General features: G+C 29.8%; 1 protein-coding gene across 16 annotated transcripts in view; it reads left to right on the top strand.

The window, feature by feature from the left end:
• LOC100743966 overlaps positions 1–9984 on the top strand; it is a 73010-nt gene that overhangs the window by 13334 nt on the left and 49692 nt on the right. For 15 of the 16 annotated variants that reach the window (XR_004462994.1, XM_012394265.3, XM_033324897.1 and 12 more), the window contains 2 exons: positions 3750–4050; positions 9714–9974. Coding sequence is in view for 15 of the 16 variants with exons in the window: in XM_012394265.3 (XP_012249688.1) it covers positions 3770–4050; positions 9714–9974 (542 nt within the window). In the remaining variant the exon portion in view is untranslated. Of the gene's footprint in view, positions 1–3749; positions 4051–4910; positions 5147–9713; positions 9975–9984 lie in introns of those variants that run through there. The other variant, XM_012394270.3, reaches the window with a different exon arrangement.

Raw genomic sequence — 9984 nt, 5'->3', positions numbered from 1 at the left:
TTTTTTTTTTTTTTTTTTTTTTTTTTTTTTTTTTTTTTAGATAGTTCCATCTCGTATTGGTAATTTTGTGGTATATTTTAAATACTTTTTTATTGCATAACAATGGATTAACTTGCAAAAATTAAGCATAACGTTATATTTTTCTATGTATCAAGTGTTGTGTTACTTTTATTAATGGTTAAGTAAAATAATAGTTAATATGTAATAGTCTTATGTGCGGAGGTCAGAGAAGAAGAAAAAAGCTAGTTACTTTGACAAGTGTTTGAGTTTATCAATAAATATAAGTGAAGTATATCTTGACTTTATGTATTGAATGGTTTTTTAGGCCATTAAAAGTTGTAGTAACTTAAAAATTATAAAATGTTACTTAACACGTTCATTCACGAAGACAATCTTGAATCCTTTTATTATGATCATATATTCATATAAAGGTTATTTCATCTACAGTATCGACGAGAAGTTTTACAAGATTTTTAACACTAGAACACGAATAATACACTTCGTAAAATATATTTACATTCGATATTCCTTTAACATAAACATTTATGATTTCTCCAAAGTTCTATTTTTGCTAAATAATATTACAGATTTTATGTTAGCCAAAAAACTGTAGTTTAAGAAAGTAGATGTAGCTTCTAACTTATCTCTGATTGATACAATATTTATAGAATACCTAACCTAGATCCTTAACTCTTAATTTATAGTTCAAGAATCACCTTTCTAGGGATTACGATGTTCCCTGAGGTGGCTATGAGGAGGTCGTGATTATTTTTATTTACAACTTCTTTACAAACAATTTTATCACGATCATTCTCGTCATTTATTTATATCTTTCGACATAGCTATGATACAAATTCTTACAACATTGCAATATGATACTAGTGATCGTAACGCTTAATAAATAAAATAGACTAAGGATCACTATCACTAATTATTGCAAACTTTTTAGTCAATTTACGTGTTTGTGCAAAAATCCAGAAACGAGGATGTAGCTTTCGTAGGAAACTATATTTACAAGAATTGACATAGTAAATTGGTGGGAATACAGCTGTATGCAATTCTCCGAATTATTTCATTGCTATTCTTGCTTGTCTGATATCTTTCGTGAGGTATAATTAGAAATCTCATTGTGGTAATCTCACTACCGAGAAATATATATATGTATTCATCTAGAGTCTAGAGTAAAATAAAATGATATATTACACATTTTTAAAGAATATACATGCTTGTAAAATAAATTCTTTAAAATCAGAATACTGTATATCAAGTTTTTAATTCTTTTATTCAATAGTATAAAAAATGTCTTTGTTAATTATTAATATCGACGGAGACATTGAATTTTGAAAATTCTTATAAATTCCAAATTTTTGATCTTGCATTTTTTAACAATCTCAATTATAACTTTTATTAATAATATTTTTAATGAAAGACTATCATTGGGAAAATAAAAGAAAAATTATTGCTTACTGATATTCATATATAGTTCTCCAATTATTACTTGGCTTATACATACTCCTCCAAACCGTTTCTATATACAGCTTTCGGTTCTCTTTGAGTGTCATTACAGTACCGTTACTTCGATGATGCTAGCCGTTGACGTCCTTGTGAACTTTTTCCTTCTTTTTAAGGATGGCGCACCACGATCACGCGTTAATGTCGATTTCCATTTATTTCACGTACAAATGTATGAATTTCGACTGAGATATTCGGTATCAACCTATCAATTATTTATTACTTGTTAACTATCTTTAACGTGACTTATACATACTTAGTCGATCAGTAATGTTATACTTTGCATTCATTTACTTTAAAATCAAATTTTGCAAAAGCTACATATTTCTAAAGTGTAAGTAGTTAAAGTATAGTATTTTACAATAGTTAATAATTTTATGTAATGCACATGTACGAGTTTCGTGGCATTATATTATAAAATGTATTCAAAGTATATAAGGAAAAGGCAATGAAGAAGGAAAATAAGAAAACAATGCAAAGTAATTTGTAATAATTCTGGAAAGGAAAAATTGTGCAATGTAGTTAATTTATTATTTATAATTCACGTATGAATTTAACGAAAACGTTATTAATTAAAGAGTACAGATAGCAGATAATGATGAAAGGTAATATTAATTATTGGATTAAAAAGTAATGAACGAAAGAACTATTACATAATCAGGCTTACTGTTTCGCAATAAATATTAATAGTCAATACTTAGCTCGGAAATAATCGTAATTAATCATTTCAATTAATTTATTCCACACGTACATTGATTATATATATGTATTGTTTTTATTGTTATCAATATATTAATGAATTATTTTTTTAATTTATTAGAAGAATACAGAAAGCAAGAATTATAAAAGTTTTGCTCAATCGCGTTAACGATTATGTTATATTAAAAATTATGTTTCTGAGAACAAAACTGACTAATTCCTTATATCTACTATGGAGTATGGGTATTCTAGTTGTGATTATGATTATATATTTTAATGATTATATCTTAGTATTGTCTTTAGATACTAGATATCATAAGAATAGCAAAATTTATAGCAAATGTCTGTAATAAACGTAACTAAAAATGAATATTGAACATCGTAAATAAAAGTTAATCACAGGAATATATTTGTAGTTTGTTTAGAAAAGTTATTAAATTAAAATACTTATTTCTAAAAAAGCAACCTACGCATGTAACATACACATATAGTGGGCATATAATTCATCGGTGTAAAAATCTGAAAAATATCGGTGAGCTGTACGCTCCCATCGTAAACCCGATAATGGCATTGTGTCTTGCTTGATGTGCACTGTCATACTTTCTAATGTGTAGCATTCTCATGACCTTCCTTTTTGTCTGATCTCCGTATTTTACCAACTGCACATCACAAATTAAAAAGTAAAGAAAGTGTATCGTGACATATTCTAAATTTAATCTTTTGGAAATCACAGCAACATTATTAATCTTATTACTAAATTGAAAAATTTTTGTTATTATAATAGTTAATATAATATCACAAAAGTTTGTCGCAAAATATGGAATATATAATAAATCTTTTACATTAAAATACAATTAATATTTTATAGCTCAGATTTAACAACTTAAATTCTATAATAAGTATAACTTGAATAACACATATCTTAAGTATTTTTGCCTGCATATATATCAATATGATGAAAAGAGGAGGTTTCGCAGATGTTTTGAGACCGATAACATTTAGTGATATTGCGCGTCTCTGACGAACTTCTAAAATTATTGATCGAAATGTTGTTATCTAATTGCAGTTGACAAAATAGGGAATATTATTGATACTGTCGGGTAAAATTGAAATATACATATTAGGAAACGAATGAAAGGAAAGGAGAAGAAGGAAAGGAAGGGTAAAAAGGAGGGAAAGAAAGATAAATGTAATAAATTATACGATTTATATTAACGTCACGTAATCTATGTTTGCTTCCAATTTATGAATCCTTTCTTATAAAGATAACTGTATACAGTATATAATAATATAAAATATAATATATAATAATAATATATATTATAATATATTAAAAATATATATTGATAAATTTATTAACAAGATAAATAAGTAATCAATAGTCAAACACGAGTATGAAACTATTGATAAGTCTTTAACAACCGATATGAACAATAATAAATAACTAATTTATATATACAAATATAAAAAGGAGGAATTGTAAAAAAGATAAAGAACGAAGGCCATGTTTCTAATTAATTTTTATGGATTTTTTCCAGTACACAATGCGCTAGGGGTGATGGAGACAGTGAGCAAGCAAGTCCAAGTAGTGAGCGGACTGGGGGTGGGGGGTCCGGTGGGCCCGGTGGGTCCAGTGGGGGCCGATTTGCATCACCATCATCATCCTCACCCCCACTCTCATCCTCCACACCCACATGCCCACCCCCACGGTCATCCTCACGGACCCCATGGCCACTCACTGGTCGGCGTAACGTCGACCCCTGGCAGAGGTCAGACACAACCACCGGTCTCGCATAACCAGCATTTACCCGCGAGATCTACTCCGGTACAGCTACATAGGTAAGTTATTTTCTTGCCTATGTTGTATTGCTATCGCAGTTCCATTGCACACCATATTGTTCACGTCTAGTGTGTACAATATAATTAAAAGTTATGCGCATGCGCTTAATTCTGCGCGAAAAACGACTTAACACATCGTTTGATGAAACGCATCTATAATGCAATCGTAAAGGAATACACTACGTGAAAGAATAATTATTGTTTTTGTTGTCTTTCAGTTATTTTCATTGATCATTTCGCCTTAAGTATGACAGTATGATATATTGGTACAATGATTGGACAAAATTGGACCTAAATGCATCGATATATTATCATATCATATGATGTGTAATTTATTGAAATTTTATAGAGATAAAAATATTAAATATAGATAGCACATTGAGTGGGCGTTGATGTTAAAGTAAATGTTCATATTTATATATATAGCTTATATTAATTACGATAATAATATATGCTACTATGGCTTTCTCTATTATTTATGCCACCTTATATGAGATATATGTTTATAATGTTGGATTCTAATTATTGAGTAATTGTTTATAATTAAATTTAAATAGTAGGATATCAGAAAAAATTTTTCTTTTTTAATTTTTCTTTTGTTAGAAGAAATTTGGAAATAATATAGTGTAACTATTATCACAGTTATTTCATTTTTATATGTTTTATTATTATATTGCCGTTATTGTTTAAAAGTTTAGTTATATTTATTAATATATATTGCAATGGATTCTGTATTGTATAAATTCAAATATTGAAACTTGAAATACGCGGCAGATAGAACATTGAAGTTGGATGCGTAACATACATACATTCGGTGTACTGCGCATGCGTTCTCCCAATTTTACCACTACTGCTACCTGTCGATTCTAACCTCAAACGTCAACGTGCAACGTTGATTTTTAACCTTGCAAGGTTTACATTTACGATTGTAGTTTACTGAAATATATATATGGACGATGGTATAGTGTATTTTACTGAAATTATCAAAATAAAGCCGCAATTTTTGGGAACGCAATGTACCAGATGTGTGAATGGAGAATGTACGTGGGAAGGAAAGATTTCTTTGAAACTCAAGATTGTCCGTTTGCATGATGAAGTAAGTCCACACAGTTATTTCTGTTGCTTCTAGTCGTTATTCCTTGCATGAACAATATCATTACATTATAGCCCATTCTCGTATTAGTATAGTACGTTTCTAACAATGGCATCAGTTACAGTCATATGAGTGATTTCCCCAATGTCTATATCATGAGTTTTATATAGAAAATCATTGTAAATTGTTTTGTTTATTAAGTGACTCGTGATATTGCTCTGCCATAAATATCAAATCCTATGATGTTATCCTATTACAGTGTTTACTATTAGCATAGTAATTACAGTTTTACTATTAGCATACAAAATTTAATTAATCAACAGTAATTCGCGTATCAGAAATTTCTCATAGAATGGTTAGTAACGTACATAAAGAACAAAATAAATAATATGGAAAACGCGGGAAAATCAGTTAGGTTAGGTACGGTCTGAGGATTGTGCAAATGAACCAAACAATACGAAGGAACGCAGTACATGTATATGTTACGCACATTTACACATTTACACATACTATGGGTTACATTACGAGTTACGAATCTGGTTTCTTATAGACAAAACTTGTGTAAGAAATAGAAATACAATAAAATAAAAATGTTGCTTTATTACAATCGTTTTTAAAATGATGTTTGATTTCAATATTTGATTTTAGAATCTTTATTTTACACATAATGAATTACATTGAAAAACTACGAGATTATTAATTAAATAGATAGCCTAAATAAATTGGCAAGTTAAAAATTTCGGTCTGTTTTCTAATAATTTATTGTTCACTTGTATTTGAATTGGTGGAAAATGGTAATAGATGTAGGAATTTGTTCAACGGGAAAGAGAAAGCTAACAGTAGGTCGCATGACGGGGAATAAAAGATGGCGGTGATAGCGGAAATGCACTTTTTTTACCTGTGAATAGGTAAAAAAAAGCAAAGGAAAATAAAATTAACGTGTTGCATCTAATTACGTATATATAAATTTATAATGTCAAAGCTTAAGACATTATCAATTTTATTAACAAAATATTATGCCGGTTATATAGCATTCTTATAAATATTTGTACAAACTTTATGAATATTTCGCTGACTAAGAAATTTACATTAAAATACCTGAGACATATTTTCAAGAGGAAATAAGTGAGGAAAGAATCAGAGACATTAACGGAGGCGTGAACGAAAAGTAGAATTGAAGGAAGGGGCTCAAGGCTACGTAGATTTCTATTTCCTGCAATTCTCTTTCAGACGAAAACAAAAATAGAATACATTTCTTAATATAACACTTAATTCTTTAATAAAATTGGGTTATGTAGAAAATTATGGATATAATATTTAAAAATAGATATTTATTTAAAAATTCAAAGATTTCTAGACTTTGTGGAAAAATTAATTAATCATAACTTTTTATCGTTTTATCGTTGTTGTCTTGAGTATATTATTTGCGATGGTAATACAATTACGATGAAATTCATAAGATATATGTATACATTGAAAACATTTGTTATCGCAGGTGCAACTTTGCATTTCTTTTATTTATATAGGTATTTTATGATATAACTTTATGTAATATAGAATATGTGTTATTGATAAATAGTGATAATAGTCTAGTGATAATTTCTGCTTCGTTTTGACATGATGCATGTGGCGCTATATGATACGTACTTAGACGCTTTTTATGTTGTTTTCATATTTTAGATGTACCCGCCATGTTTTATACCCTAACCTATCATATTACTTTTCTTATCTGCATGTTATGGTCTTTCTTCTCTTTAATTATTTTAAAATCCCTATTATTTCTAATGTAAACAGTGATATGAAAAATATCATCATATATTTTTATCATCTGGTCAACTGTAAGATATACAAATTCTAGATTAATTTTGTTACTGTCCTTCAAATTTAAGAAATTGCCTGGAAAATACGATTGATTTGAAAATGATTCACAGAAGACAGCAGTTAATTTTATACGTCTTATCTATTACAGTGTTATTTGTCCCAAAGGTGGTATTTTATTTCTCACCTAAGTATTAAATTCATCATCATTGAACCTGTATAGGTTCATATGTACAACTTATGTGTGCATATCATGTTATCGTTCTCTCCGTGACCTATGTATGTACGTACATAACATTCTATCGCACGCGCATCATTCATAAAAGGGAAAAAGAGTAGGTGATACACGGGAGGGAGAAGATTTTAGAAGTGGGAGGAGGGGGTCAGTGACCGTTACATCATCGGGAACTCATAGTCTAGGAAAATCCATAAAGTCGTCATTCATTTGCGATTATAAATTCGTATATAAGAAAAAAATAGCAATTAAGAAAGATCGAATGATTCATTAATATGAAAAATATATCGTGCATAACTGTGGGCTAATATTGTGGATAATAGTTGTTTTTATAGCGTTAATTGTTTCTTAACATTATAATTTGTCTTTTCATTAATTTAATTTACAATCATTGCAATTTAATTTTTCTTCTACTAACTGGATAATAATTATTGAAATTATTTGTTTGACATTACTGTATATGCTATTGTTTATGATAATTCAAAAATACATAGTTCTTTTTTTGTGAATCGTTATGTTGTGAATAGTTTCGTAATTTGCCTAAAAAGATTTAATATCATTAATATGTGTTTACAAAATTTTCAAATAGAAATAGTTAAGAGAGGGTGTCGTTGTTAATAGCTGAAAATATATGCATATTTCTTGGATGTGAGCTAGGCTAAGACTATATATAGACTAAACTATAATTCCGAATGATTTGAAATATTCATTTAGTTGCTGCGGCACAGACTATACTCTTTCAAAAAATATAATCAATTTTGTTTACAGTATACAAAACGTTAATGCCAAATAATAGATATCAATTTATAGAAGAATTTAATTTAGTAATTTTCAAATATATTATTGAATACATGTGTGTTACACATAATTTTATTTCGTATTACAATTATGTGTAACAACTACTTTTACGTTTTTTGAGAATGTATTAGTTTATCTTCTGTTCTCAGAAAAAGATTAAAAAAATCATATATTCAATAACGTATGAAATATATTAGATAATTTCGGAAAAGAAATCTTTATAAACGCTATATCAGACTACATCGGTTGATCGTTCACTATTATCCACCAACGAATAACTCTAAGAACGTTTGGCAAGCCTCGAATGTATTCAACGATATGGCAACGTCGCCTTACGAAAGCAGACAGGCACATTCACCCTTTGTGATGTTCAACGCATGCGCAGTCATTCTACAGAGAATAGGTACCGATGCACCGGCACGCGGAATCATGATCTGTGGAATACTGCGACATCGCATATCGTTATACACTATGGCGCATGCGCGGTATATTTTGCCACATGTGACAAACTAGCGTCGAAAGGTCGTGTATCTACTATTCTGCCATACATATGTATAGCCAATGGTTGATTTCACGTGAAGCATATTTTTACCGCGTGACGCGATTGGTTAGTTGATGGTCATTCGTCAATTTTTATATGCATTTATTTCTTACAGTTTATCTTTTCATATAAATCTAATTTTGTACACATATGTAACTTTTTCATATTATTTTTCTTTTAATATGGAACACGCTTCTTTTTTATGTATGTATATGTATATGTATATGTATATGTATGTACATATGTACATATTGTATACAGAACATGTATATGTATAACAACCTGTTCGTAAAAGATAGTTCATTTGAACATAAGTAGGATTTATTTATGTTTGTACATAATAGGTAAAATTATTGGTGTATAAACGTATTTGGTTAGGAGATCTTCTTATGTAAAGGTATATTTAGCTTAAAAGTCTACTAGGTAATTTGATATCATCGGTATAATTTATTAAAAACAAAGGACTTACTTCCCCATAAAGAAAAATTGAACAAATCTTAGATATTCTTCAATGAGCGGGAAGCACTTCATAGGTTGTTTCTCTTTATAGTAACCATCGCTAATAACAATATAAGCTCAGTTTCCACGATGTTGACAAGTATTTAAAAAAAAGTATGCTTTTAAGTATTTTCATTATGATACTAAAATGGCTGCTTGTTTAACGAGTTTTGTACGATACGTAAGAATATCTTACTTATATTGCACACTACAGTAGTATATAATATATCAAGAAATACAATCTGAGAAAACCGTTACCATTGTAGGGACGTGAAGTGTCTAATACGATTTTCTCAGTAGAAATGCAAAGCATAAATGTAAGTGTATGTATCGTAAATAACAGCGTTGAGTATAAAATATCGTAAAAATGATCTTTGTAATTTCAGAACTTTTATACATATACAAAATCTTGTACAATCTTGTGGAATAGGAAATTTAATTAATTGTACTATACAAGTACCAAAATAAATGCAGCACTGTGCAAATACATTTGTTAATATATTACTTTGCTCCTTTATAATAAATTTCGAATGATATGAATATATATGCATATATATAACAAAATATGAAAATTACGAAGATTTTGCCGCTACTGATATATCTTCTTCCAAAATGAATTGTTAATTTGTATGCCACTGTCCCAGTCTAACCTCGTAATTCAGGTTTCCGAATGTTTGCAGGCCGACGCAGAGTTATGTCAACATCAAGAGCAGCAGCCCTGTATCTCCAAGAACGATAGGAACAGGAGTGACGTATGTGCAGGGCGGTGCGGCTTCATCTTCAGCAGCAGCAGCGGGGACAGTCGGAAGTGGAAGTGGCGGAGGTCCTTCAATCGGTGGCAGCGGTAGCGGTGGAGGAGGCGGTGGTGTTAACAACGCCGGTGGCGCGAACAGCGGTACAGGAGTCGTCGGGGCTGGAGCTGGTGCTGGTTCCGTTGGAAACGTAGCACCA

Source organism: Bombus impatiens, unplaced genomic scaffold (genome assembly GCF_000188095.3).
Source record: "Bombus impatiens unplaced genomic scaffold, BIMP_2.2 scf_0080, whole genome shotgun sequence".
Classification (NCBI taxonomy): Eukaryota; Metazoa; Arthropoda; class Insecta; order Hymenoptera; family Apidae; genus Bombus; species Bombus impatiens.
This window is presented reverse-complemented; position numbering and strand designations above follow the sequence as displayed.